At 42.7% G+C, this 13,478-nt stretch overlaps 1 protein-coding gene across 1 annotated transcript in view; it reads right to left on the bottom strand.

Moving 5' to 3' along the window:
- LOC134949312 (cytochrome P450 2A4-like) overlaps positions 1-13,478 on the bottom strand; it is a 77,944-nt gene that overhangs the window by 21,746 nt on the left and 42,720 nt on the right. Inside the window, exons 5-6 of the mRNA XM_063937810.1 lie at positions 2,811-2,987; positions 1,617-1,758 (exon numbers count right to left, since the gene is read on the bottom strand). Of these exons, the coding sequence (XP_063793880.1) occupies positions 1,617-1,758; positions 2,811-2,987 (319 nt within the window). The remainder of the gene's footprint in view (positions 1-1,616; positions 1,759-2,810; positions 2,988-13,478) is intronic.

Genomic DNA, 13,478 nt, shown 5'->3' with positions numbered 1-13,478 from the left:
GAGTGTGTGCCTGTAGTGCTGGGTAAGTTTTTTTTTATGTGTGTGTGTGTGTGTGGGGGGCAATGTTCTTTTTTTTTCGGGGGGGCAACAAAGTTCTAGCTGCACCCCTGAGCAGGCGTCTCAGGTTTTCTGAAACATGAGTATATATTGTCAGGGTTCCCTTGTAGTGAATATTCCAAATGGCACTGATATTGTAATTGTGAAAGGAATACACAGTAACTTTATGTGGATCATTCTTTGATCAGGTGATCCATTTGATGTAAAGCTGCTCATTTGTATAAATTACATTTGCATATGTGTCATTACTGTGATATTTAGATGTGTATGGTTGTTATCATCATTTATTGTGAGTGGTGGGTTTTGGTTTGATATGGGGATTATATAAAAGTGTTGTGCATTATGGTAAGTTATTTTCTGAGGTTTGTTTCTGAAATGTTGCCAGGTGAATTAGCAGGGGAATTTAGAGCAAGTCCATATATGGCAGTGTAAAGAATGCTTTATGCTTTCTTCTTCTTGTCTCTGAAGCAGGAAGTTGCAATTAGGGATGACCATCGGTGTGGTTGCCATCGGTTGCCATCGATGGCAATATGACACTTATCCATCGATGGCAGCCAACTATGCAGTGGCTGACCATCTATTGTTTCTACTATCAATGGTCATCACTGTTTTTTCATTGATTGGCCCATGGGCCAATCAGAATACGGGGTCAGGGCTTTGCGGGTGTCGGGTGGCGGAGCAGTGCTCCATGTCCCGACACCTCATAAATAAATGTAAAAATATTTGGTTATGCCTTTACATCGATGGAGGGAAATCATCTGGTTCTCCCCATCGATGGCAAAAGTACTTTGAATCATTGATGGTTGATGGCCATCCCTAGTTACAATCAGCTGTAAGCAGATTTTAAGGTAAAATGCATAGAAAATTTCTACATGAGGAGGAGCTCCTCATTATCACACACAAGGCTTGAGTTGTACTGCAGGTGGGTCAGATGTAACATGTGCAGAGAGATTTATATTTGGGTAGGGTGGGGGTGTTGAAATTGAAATCTAAGTTACAGTGTAAAGAGAAAGCTGTCTCACAATTGTGAGCTACATGCAAAAGCAGCAAGTATTTACCCTGCACAAAAAAGTCTAATTCACCAAAATCTAAATTTCTCTGCACATGTTACATCAGCCCCACCTGCAGTGCAACATGGTACTGCCCAGTTGTGTGCTTTTTGCTATTACTTTCAAACATAAATCAGGCCCACACTTCCTTTCATTAACTGTGGTCCATTAATTTTGTTCCATCAAGAGAGCAAGGAGGTACAATAATGACTAGACATAAGAGGTACAGAGAAAAACAAGTTTTATGACCTCCAAACCAGCACTGTTGCTCACTTGAGACAATCTCATGGGTAGTTTGTATATGGTATCAGGGGCAAAAGAGCCACAGAGTAGCATCAGAGCATGAAGAGACATGTTCCTGAGAGAAATAGTTGAGAAGTGCTGGCAGTGTAGAATGTCACCTTCTACAAATTGGAGTATGTTGTTACACATGCTTTAGTGGGAAGTACTTACTATAGGTTCAATGTAATCTTTTTTTCTTTTATCATACTGGAACTACAGCAATGTTACCTTGTATCTCAGGGTACTTCTGCAGAATCAGAAAGCCATATGTTAATGTTATAGTTGTAGTTTCTGTCCCAGCAAAGAACAGGTCAATTACTGTCCCACATAAGTTCTCTTCATGAAATTCTGTGTTTGGGTTTTTTATTTCCTGGAAGAGGTTTTAATGATTTTGTCAGTAGTACAACAATACATAGATGTGTCTTTGCATACAAATATACGATTTTCCAGTAAAATTGTATGGATGAAAAAGCAAAAAAGTCAAGAAGCAAAATAGGAAGGTTATTGATGCTTTTGAATTATGGTGTTGGAGACAAAAAAAATTACGTAAACCATGAACTGTCCGAAGAACAAATCAATGAGAATAGGGGGGTCATTCCGAGTTGATCGCTTGCTGCCGTTTTTTGCAGCGCAGCGAACAGGTTACTATTGTGCATGCATATGCACCGCAATGCGCAGGTGTGCCGTATGGGTACAAAGCGAATCGTTGCTGGGCGATGGATTTAACGAAGATTCTATTCGGACAGCCGGTCGCAAGGAGATTTACAGGAAGAGGGCGTTTGTGAGTGGCAACTGACCGTTTTCAGGGAGTGTTTGGAAAAACGCAGGCATGTCCAGGAGTTTGCAGGGTGAGTGTCTGACATCAATTCCGGGACCAAAAAGACAAGTGATCGCAAGGGCTGAGTAAGTCCAGAGCTATTCAGAAACTGCAAAAAAAAAATGTTCGTCCGGCTCGGCTGCACACGCGTTCGCACACTTGCAAAGCAAGGGACTATGCAGCTAAAAGTAGCTAGCGAGCGATCAACTCGGAATGACCCCCTAGATGAGATAGAACCTAAGCTCTACCTAGAAGCACAAATGACAAGATTGCATCTTTCCTACTTTGAACACATCATGCGAAGAAAAGAATCCCTAGAGAAAGACATTATGCTTGGAAAAGTTAAAGGCTAATGAAAAAGAGGAAGAACAGCAGTGAGATGACTTGATACAATCACAACAACTATGGAGACCACACTATCAACATTGAGCCGCTTGACAAAATATTGAAATTTGTTCAAGACATCTATCCCTAGGGTCACCATATGTCTTCAGCAACTTGATGACACTTAACAACAACTACAATACTCTACATAAAGCACATTTACTCTTTTAGTGGTGTGTTATTGCACTTGTTCAAATTTTGTCCTAAGATTTTGCACACACCTCTTTCATCCTCATGAGGAAACAGTCTATGAGGTCTCGTGGGCAGTTCTCATCCAGTGTGTCTCGGTGGGACCTCACCATTTCCATCACAAAGTCTCTTATTTTTTGGAATTGTGGAAACATTTTTTGGTGAGGGCCAGGGACATAGGTCATCAAAGTTGGAAATAAACTAAGAAGCTGAAATAAAAGATGGTATAGTAAAAAAAAAATGAATAACATATTGTATTAAAGAGAAATAATATTGGGTGCACTATCAACAGCAGCCTGTATGGGAATGGTACGTTCCCTAGGGTTATCAGTAAAAATAAACAAGAAAATACCAGCGCTGTCTGTTTAAGAATAAAATGAGAATGGCTTGTTAAAAATAACACATATAATATAATTTCACATTAAAAATTCACAAATAAAAAAAAAATCAAATAGAAATGCCACATCTAAAACTGTGCTGTTCATTTGTTATGCCACAATCTAGTTTATGTTCCAAAAAACTGGCTATGATTCACTCATCGATTGAATACTGTCACTACGATAAGCAGCAATACCGGTTAAAGTTTATAATATCTAGAGATGAGCGGGTTCGGTTCCTCGGAATCCGAACCCGCCCGAACTTCAGCTTTTTTGCACGGGTCCGAACGTCATCATCCCGCTGTCGTATTCTCGCAAGACTCGGATTCTATATAAAGAGCCGCGCATCGCCGCCATTTTCACACGTGCATTGAGATTGATAGGGAGAGGACGTGGCTGGCGTCCTCTCCGTTTAGAATAGATTTGGAGAGACACTTGATTAAGTTGATTTATTACTAATTTTGGGGAGCATTAGGAGTACTCAGTACAGTGCAGAGTTTTGCTGATAGTGACCACCAGTTTTATTTATAATCCGTTCTCTGCCTGAAAAAAAAACGATACACAGTCACATACCATATCTGTGCTCAGCCTCAGTGTGCTGCATGATATATCATCTATGTATATCTGACTGTGCTGAGTGCTCACTGCTCACACAGCTTAATTGCGGGGAAGACTGGGGAGCAGTTATAGCAGGAGTGCAGTGCACAGTCACTTTTGCTGCCAGTGACCACCAGTATATTGTCTGCCTGAAAAAGTTAAACACTCCTGTGGTGTTTTTTTTTTTAAATTCTATAAACGCATTCTGCTGACAGTGTCCAGCAGGTCCGTCATTCATTATATTATATAAATATTTACCTACAGTAGTGTTATATATTTTTTTTCATCTCTATCATCTTTATCATCTCTATATTAGCAGACGCAGTACGGTAGTCCACGGCTGTGGCTATCTCTGTGTCGTCAGTGCTCGTCCATAATTGTATACCTACCTACCTGTGGTGGGGTTTTTTTTTTCAATCTTCTTCATACTAGTAGTTTAGGAGTCTGCTGACAGTGTCCATCAGCTCCGTCATTTTATTATATACCTACAGTAGTAATATATTTAGTATATGATCTATACTAGCAGACGCAGTACGGTAGTCCACGGCTGTACCTACCTCTGTGTCATCAGTGCTCGTCCATAATTGTATACCTACCTGTGGTGGGGGTTTTTTTTCTGTCTTCTTCATACTAGTAGTTTAGGAGTCTGCTGACAGTGTCCACCAGGTCCGTCATTATATTATATACCTACAGTAGTAATATATTTAGTATATTATCTATACTAGCAGATGCAGTACGGTAGTCCACGGCTGTGGCTATCTCTGTGTCATCAGTGCTCGTCCATAATTGTATACCTACCTGTGGTGGGGGTTTTTTTTCTATCTTCTTCATACTAGTAGTTTAGGAGTCTGCTGACAGTGTCCACCAGGTCCGTCATTGTATTATATACCTACAGTAGTAATATATTTAGTATATTATCTATACTAGCAGACGCAGTACGGTAGGCCACGGCTGTACCTACCTCTGTGTCATCAGTGCTCGTCCATAATTGTATACCTACCTGTGGTGGGGGTTTTTTTTCTATCTTCTTCATACTAGTAGTTTAGGAGTCTGCTGACAGTGTCCACCCGGTCCGTCATTGTATTATATACCTACAGTAGTAATATATTTAGTATATTATCTATACTAGCAGACGCAGTATGGTAGGCCACGGCTGTACCTACCTCTGTGTCGTCAGTGCTCGTCCATAATTGTATACCTACCTGTGGTGGGTTTTTTTTTCTATCTTCTTCATACTAGTAGTTTAGGAGTCTGCTGACAGTGTCCACCAGGTCCATCATTATATTATATACCTACAGTAGTAGTATATTTAGTATATGATCTATACTAGCAGACGCAGTACGGTAGTCCATGGCTGTACCTACCTCTGTGTCGTCAGTGCTCGTCCATAATTGTATACCTACCTGTGGTGGTTTTTTTTTTCTATCTTCTTCATACTAGTAGTTTAGGAGTCTGCTGACAGTGTCCACCAGGTCCGTCATTATATTATATACCTACAGTAGTAATATATTTAGTATATTATCTATACTAGCAGATGCAGTACGGTAGTCCACGGCTGTTGCTATCTCTGTGTCGTCAGTGCTCGTCCATAATTGTATACCTACCTGTGGTGGGGTTTTTTTTTCTATCTTCTTCATACTAGTAGTTTAGGAGTCTGCTGACAGTGTCCACCAGGTCCGTCATTGTATTATATACCTACAGTAGTAATATATTTAGTATATTATCTATACTAGCAGACGCAGTACGGTAGGCCACGGCTGTACCTACCTCTGTGTCGTCAGTGCTCGTCCATAATTGTATACCTACCTGTGGTGGTTTTTTTTTTTCTATCTTCTTCATACTAGTAGTTTAGGAGTCTGCTGACAGTGTCCACCAGGTCCGTCATTATATTAAATACCTACAGTAGTAATATATTTAGTATATTATCTATACTAGCAGACGCAGTACGGTAGTCCACGGCTGTGGCTATCTCTGTGTCATCAGTGCTCGTCCATAATTGTATATCTACCTGTGGTGGGGTTTTTTTTTCTATCTTCTTCATACTAGTAGTTTAGGAGTCTGCTGACAGTGTCCACCCGGTCCGTCATTGTATTATATACCTACAGTAGTAATATATTTAGTATATTATCTATACTAGCAGACGCAGTATGGTAGGCCACGGCTGTACCTACCTCTGTGTCGTCAGTGCTCGTCCATAATTGTATACCTACCTGTGGTGGTTTTTTTTTTCTATCTTCTTTATACTAGTAGTTTGGGAGTCTGCTGACAGTGTCCACCAGGTCCATCATTATATTATATACCTACAGTAGTAGTATATTTAGTATATGATCTATACTAGCAGATGCAGTACGGTAGTCCATGGCTGTACCTACCTCTGTGTCGTCAGTGCTCGTCCATAATTGTATACCTACCTGTGGTGGTTTTTTTTTCTATCTTCTTCATACTAGTAGTTTAGGAGTCTGCTGACAGTGTCCACCAGGTCCGTCATTATATTATATACCTACAGTAGTAATATATTTAGTATATTATCTATACTAGCAGATGCAGTACGGTAGTCCACGGCTGTTGCTATCTCTGTGTCGTCAGTGCTCGTCCATAATTGTATACCTACCTGTGGTGGGGTTTTTTTTTCTATCTTCTTCATACTAGTAGTTTAGGAGTCTGGTGACAGTGTCCACCAGGTCCGTCATTGTATTATATACCTACAGTAGTAATATATTTAGTATATTATCTATACTAGCAGACGCAGTACGGTAGTCCACGGCTGTGGCTATCTCTGTGTCATCAGTGCTCGTCCATAATTGTATATCTACCTGTGGTGGGGTTTTTTTTTCTATCTTCTTCATACTAGTAGTTTAGGAGTCTGCTGACAGTGTCCACCCGGTCCGTCATTGTATTATATACCTACAGTAGTAATATATTTAGTATATTATCTATACTAGCAGACGCAGTATGGTAGGCCACGGCTGTACCTACCTCTGTGTCGTCAGTGCTCGTCCATAATTGTATACCTACCTGTGGTGGTTTTTTTTTTCTATCTTCTTTATACTAGTAGTTTGGGAGTCTGCTGACAGTGTCCACCAGGTCCATCATTATATTATATACCTACAGTAGTAGTATATTTAGTATATGATCTATACTAGCAGACGCAGTACGGTAGTCCATGGCTGTACCTACCTCTGTGTCGTCAGTGCTCGTCCATAATTGTATACCTACCTGTGGTGGTTTTTTTTTTCTATCTTCTTCATACTAGTAGTTTAGGAGTCTGCTGACAGTGTCCACCAGGTCCGTCATTATATTATATACCTACAGTAGTAATATATTTAGTATATTATCTATACTAGCAGATGCAGTACGGTAGTCCACGGCTGTTGCTATCTCTGTGTCGTCAGTGCTCGTCCATAATTGTATACCTACCTGTGGTGGGTTTTTTTTTTCTATCTTCTTCATACTAGTAGTTTAGGAGTCTGGTGACAGTGTCCACCAGGTCCGTCATTGTATTATATACCTACAGTAGTAATATATTTAGTATATTATCTATACTAGCAGACGCAGTACGGTAGGCCACGGCTGTACCTACCTCTGTGTCGTCAGTGCTCGTCCATAATTGTATACCTACCTGTGGTGGTTTTTTTTTTCCTATCTTCTTCATACTAGTAGTTTAGGAGTCTGCTGACAGTGTCCACCAGGTCCGTCATTATATTAAATACCTACAGTAGTAATATATTTAGTATATTATCTATACTAGCAGACGCAGTACGGTAGTCCACGGCTGTGGCTATCTCTGTGTCGTCAGTGCTCGTCCATAATTGTATGCCTACCTGTGGTGGTTTTTTTTTTCTATCTTCTTCATACTAGTAGTTTAGGAGTCTGCTGACAGTGTCCACCAGGTCCGTCATTATATTAAATACCTACAGTAGTAATATATTTAGTATATTATCTATACTAGCAGACGCAGTACGGTAGTCCACGGCTGTGGCTATCTCTGTGTCATCAGTGCTCGTCCATAATTGTATATCTACCTGTGGTGGGGGTTTTTTTTCTATCTTCTTCATACTAGTAGTTTAGGAGTCTGCTGACAGTGTCCACCCGGTCCGTCATTGTATTATATACCTACAGTAGTAATATATTTAGTATATTATCTATACTAGCAGACGCAGTATGGTAGGCCACGGCTGTACCTACCTCTGTGTCGTCAGTGCTCGTCCATAATTGTATACCTACCTGTGGTGGTTTTTTTTTTCTATCTTCTTTATACTAGTAGTTTGGGAGTCTGCTGACAGTGTCCACCAGGTCCATCATTATATTATATACCTACAGTAGTAGTATATTTAGTATATGATCTATACTAGCAGACGCAGTACGGTAGTCCATGGCTGTACCTACCTCTGTGTCGTCAGTGCTCGTCCATAATTGTATACCTACCTGTGGTGGGTTTTTTTTTCTATCTTCTTCATACTAGTAGTTTAGGAGTCTGCTGACAGTGTCCACCAGGTCCGTCATTATATTATATACCTACAGTAGTAATATATTTAGTATATTATCTATACTAGCAGATGCAGTACGGTAGTCCACGGCTGTTGCTATCTCTGTGTCGTCAGTGCTCGTCCATAATTGTATACCTACCTGTGGTTGGGTTTTTTTTTCTATCTTCTTCATACTAGTAGTTTAGGAGTCTGGTGACAGTGTCCACCAGGTCCGTCATTGTATTATATACCTACAGTAGTAATATATTTAGTATATTATCTATACTAGCAGACGCAGTACGGTAGGCCACGGCTGTACCTACCTCTGTGTCGTCAGTGCTCGTCCATAATTGTATACCTACCTGTGGTGGTTTTTTTTTTCTATCTTCTTCATACTAGTAGTTTAGGAGTCTGCTGACAGTGTCCACCAGGTCCGTCATTATATTAAATACCTACAGTAGTAATATATTTAGTATATTATCTATACTAGCAGACGCAGTACGGTAGTCCACGGCTGTGGCTATCTCTGTGTCGTCAGTGCTCGTCCATAATTGTATGCCTACCTGTGGTGGTTTTTTTTTTCTATCTTCTTCATACTAGTAGTTAGGAGTCTGCTGACAGTGTCCACCAGTCCGTCATTATATTATATACCTACAGTAGTAATATATTTAGTATATTATCTATACTAGCAGACGCAGTACGGTAGGCCACGGCTGTACCTACCTCTGTGTCGTCAGTGCTCGTCAATAATTGTATACCTACCTGTGGTGGGGTTTTTTTTTCTATCTTCTTCATACTAGTAGTTTAGGAGTCTGCTGACAGTGTCCACCAGGTCCGTCATTATATTATATATACCTACAGTAGTTATATATATTTTTTTTTATATCATTAATTATCATCTCTATACTAGCAGATGCAGTACGGTAGTCCACGGCTGTAGCTATCTCTGTGTCATCAGTCACTCGTCATCCATAAGTATACTAGTATCCATCCATCTCCATTGTTTACCTGAGGTGCCTTTTAGTTGTGCCTATTAAAATATGGAGAACAAAAATGTTGAGGTTCCAAAAATAGGGAAAGATGAAGATCCACTTCCACCTCGTGCTGAAGCTGCTGCCACTGGTCATGGCCGAGACGATGAAATTCCATCAACGTCGTCTGCCAAGGCCGATGCCCAATGTCATAGTACAGAGCATGTAAAATCCAAAACACAAAATATCAGTAAAAAAAGGACTAAAAAATCTAAAATAAAATCGTCAGAGGAGAAGCGTAAACTTGCCAATATGCCATTTACCACACGGAGTGGCAAGGAACGGCTGAGGCCCTGGCCTATGTTCATGGCTAGTGGTTCAGCTTCACATGAGGATGGAAGCACAAAGCCTCTCGCTAGAAAAATGAAAAGACTTAAGCTGGCAAAAGCACAGCAAAGAACTGTGCGTTCTTCGAAATCACAAATCCCCAAGGAGAGTCCAATTGTGTCGGTTGTGATGACTGACCTTCCCAACACTGGACGTGAAGAGCATGCGCCTTCCACCATTTGCACGCCCCCTGCAAGTGCTGGAAGGAGCACCCGCAGTCCAGTTCCTGATAGTCAGATTAAAGATGTCAGTGTTGAAGTACACCAGGATGAGGAGGATATGGGTGTTGCTGGCGCTGGGGAGGAAATTGACAAGGAGGATTCTGATGGTGAGGTGGTTTGTTTAAGTCAGGCACCCGGGGAGACACCTGTTGTCCGTGGGAGGAATATGGCCATTGACATGCCTGGTGAAAATACCAAAAAAATCAGCTCTTCGGTGTGGAAGTATTTCAACAGAAATGCGGAAAACAGGTGTCAAGCCGTGTGTTGCCTTTGTCAAGCTGTAATAAGTAGGGGTAAGGACGTTAACCACCTTGGAACATCCTCCCTTATACGTCACCTGCAGCGCATTCATCATAAGTCAGTGACAAGTTCAAAAACTTTGGGCGACAGCGGAAGCAGTCCACTGACCAGTAAATCCCTTCCTCTTGTAACCAAGCTCACGCAAACCACCCCACCAACTCCCTCAGTGTCAATTTCCTCCTTCCCCAGGAATGCCAATAGTCCTGCAGGCCATGTCACTGGCAATTCTGACGAGTCCTCTCCTGCCTGGGATTCCTCCAATGCATCCTTGAGTGTAACGCCTACTGCTGCTGGCGCTGCTGTTGTTGCTGCTGGGAGTCGATGGTCATCCCAGAGGGGAAGTCGTAAGACCACTTTTACTACTTCCACCAAGCAATTGACTGTCCAACAGTCCTTTGCGAGGAAGATGAAATATCAAAGCAGTCATCCTGCTGCAAAGCGGATAACTGAGGCCTTGGCATCCTGGGCGGTGAGAAACGTGGTTCCGGTATCCATCATTACTTCAGAGCCAACTATAGACTTGTTTGAGGTACTGTGTCCCCGGTACCAAATACCATCTAGGTTCCATTTCTCTAGGCAGACGATACCGAAAATGTACACAGACCTCAGAAAAAGACTCACCAGTGTCCTAAAAAATGCAGTTGTACCCAATGTCCACTTAACCACGGACATGTGGACAAGTAGAGCAGGGCAGACTCAGGACTATATGACTGTGACAGCCCACTGGGTAGATGTATTGACTCCCGCCGCAAGAACAGCAGCGGCGGCACCAGTAGCAGCATCTCGCAAATGCCAACTCTTTCCTAGGCAGGCTACGCTTTGTATCACCGCTTTCCAGAATATGCACACAGCTGAAAACCTCTTACGGCAACTGAGGAAGAACATCGCAGAATAGCTTACCCCAATTGGACTCTCCTGTGGATTTGTGGCATCGGACAACGCCAGCAATATTGTGCGTGCATTATATCTGGGCAAATTCCAGCACGTCCCATGTTTTGCACATACCTTGAATTTGGTGGTGCAGAATTATTTAAAAAACGACAGGGGCGTGCAAGAGATGCTGTCGGTGGCCAGAAGAATTGCGGCGTACAGGCACCACGTACAGAAGACTGGAGCAACACCAAAAACGCCTGAACCTGCCCTGCCATCATCTGAAGCAAGAAGTGGTAACGAGGTGGAATTCAACCCTCTATATGCTTCAGAGGTTGGAGGAGCAGCAAAAGGCCATTCAGGCCTGTACATCTGACCACGATATAGGCGGTGGAATGCACCTGTCTCAAGCGCAGTGGAGAATGATTTCAACATTGTGCAAGGTTCTGCAACCTTTTGAACTTGCCACACGTGAAGTCAGTTCAGACACTGCCAGCCTGAGTCAGGTCATTCCCCTCATCAGGCTTTTGCAGAAGAAGCTGGAGACATTGAAGGAGGAGCTAAGACAGAGCGATTCCGCTAGGCATGTGGGACTTGTGGATGGAGCCCTTTATTCGCTTAACCAGGATTCACGGGTGGTTAATCTGTTGAAATCAGAGCACTACATTTTGGTCACCGTGCTCGATCCTAGATTTAAAACCTATGTTGTATCTCTCTTTCCGGCAGACACAAGTCTGCAGGTGTTCAAAGAACCTGCTGGTGAGAAAATTATCAAGTAAAGTGGAACTTGATCGGTCAACAGCTCCTCCTTCACATTCTCCCGCAATTGGGGGTGCGAGGATAAGGCTCAGAATTCCGAGCCCACCCACTGGCGGTGATGCAGGGCAGTCTGGAGCTACTGCTGATGCTGACATCTGGTCCGGACTGAAGGACCTGCCAACGATTACGGACATGTCGTCTACTGTCACTGCATATGATTCTCTCACCATTGAATCATGAGTGACCGCATCCAAGTAGGCACGTCAGACAGTCCGTACGTATACTGGCAGGAAAAAGAGGCAATTTGGAGGCCCTTGCACAAACTGGCTTTATTCTACCTAAGTTGCCCTCCCACGAGTGTGTACTCCGAAAGAGTGTTTAGTGCCGCCGCTCACCTTGTCAGCAATCGGCGTACAAGGTTACTTCCAGAAAATGTGGAGAAGATGATGTTCATTAAAATGAATTATAATCAATTCCTCCGTGGAGACATTGACCAGCAGCAATTGCCTCCACAAAGTACACAGGGAGCTGAGATGATGGATTCCAGTGGGGACGAATTGATAATCTGTGAGGAGGGGGATGTACACGGTGATGAATCGGAGGATGATGATGACGCAGACATCTTGCCTCTGTAGAGCCAGTTTGTGCAAGGAGAGATTAATTGGTTCTTTTTTGGTGGGGGTCCAAACCAACCCGTAATTTCAGTCACAGTCATGTGGCAAACCCTGTCACTGAAATGATGGGTTGGTTAAAGTGTGCATGTCCTGTTTATACAACATAAGGGTGGGTGGGAGGGCCCAAGGACAATTCCATCTTGCACCTCTTTTTTCTTAAATTTTTCTTTGCGTCATGTCCTGTTTGGGGAGTATTTTGTGGAAGGGCCATCCTGCCTAACACTGCAGTGCCACTCCTAGATGGGCCAGGTGTTTGTGTCGGCCACTTTGGTCGCTTAGCTTACTCACACAGCTACCTCATTGCGCCTCTTTTTTTCTTTGTGTCATGTGCTATTTGGGGAGTGTTTTTTTGAAGGGCCATCCTGCGTGATACTGCAGTGCCACTCCTAGATGGGCCAGGTGTTTGTGTCGGCCACTAGGGTCGCTTAGCTTACTCACACAGCTACCTCATTGCGCCTCTTTTTTTCTTTGCGTCATGTGCTGTTTGGGGAGTAGTTTTTTGGAAGGGCCATCCTGCCTGACACTGCAGTGCCACTCCTAGATGGGCCAGGTGTTTGTGTCGGCCACTAGGGTCGCTTAGCTTAATCACACAGCTACCTCATTGCGCCTCTTTTTTTTCTTCTTTGCGTCATGTGCTGTTTGGGGAGTAGTTTTTTGAAGGGCCAGCCTGCGTGACACTGCAGTGCCACTCCTAGATGGGCCAGGTGTTTGTGTCGGCCACTAGGGTCGCTTAGCTTACTCACACAGCTACCTCATTGCGCCTCTTTTTTTTTCTTCTTTGCGTCATGTGCTATTTGGGGAGTATTTTGTGGAAGGGCCATCCTGCGTGACACTGCAGTGCCACTCCTAGATGGGCCAGGTGTTTGTGTCGGCCACTTGGGTCGCTGAGCTTAGTCATCCAGCGACCTCGGTGCAAATTTTAGGACTAAAAATAATATTGTGAGGTGTGAGGTGTTCAGAATAGACTGAAAATGAGTGGAAATTATGGTTATTGAGGTTAATAATACTTTGGGATCAAAATGAACCCCAAATTCTATGATTTAAGCTGTTTTTTAGGGTTTTTTGAAAAAAACACCCA

This window comes from Pseudophryne corroboree, chromosome 8, assembly GCF_028390025.1.
Source record: "Pseudophryne corroboree isolate aPseCor3 chromosome 8, aPseCor3.hap2, whole genome shotgun sequence".
Classification (NCBI taxonomy): domain Eukaryota; kingdom Metazoa; phylum Chordata; class Amphibia; order Anura; family Myobatrachidae; genus Pseudophryne; species Pseudophryne corroboree.
This window is presented reverse-complemented; position numbering and strand designations above follow the sequence as displayed.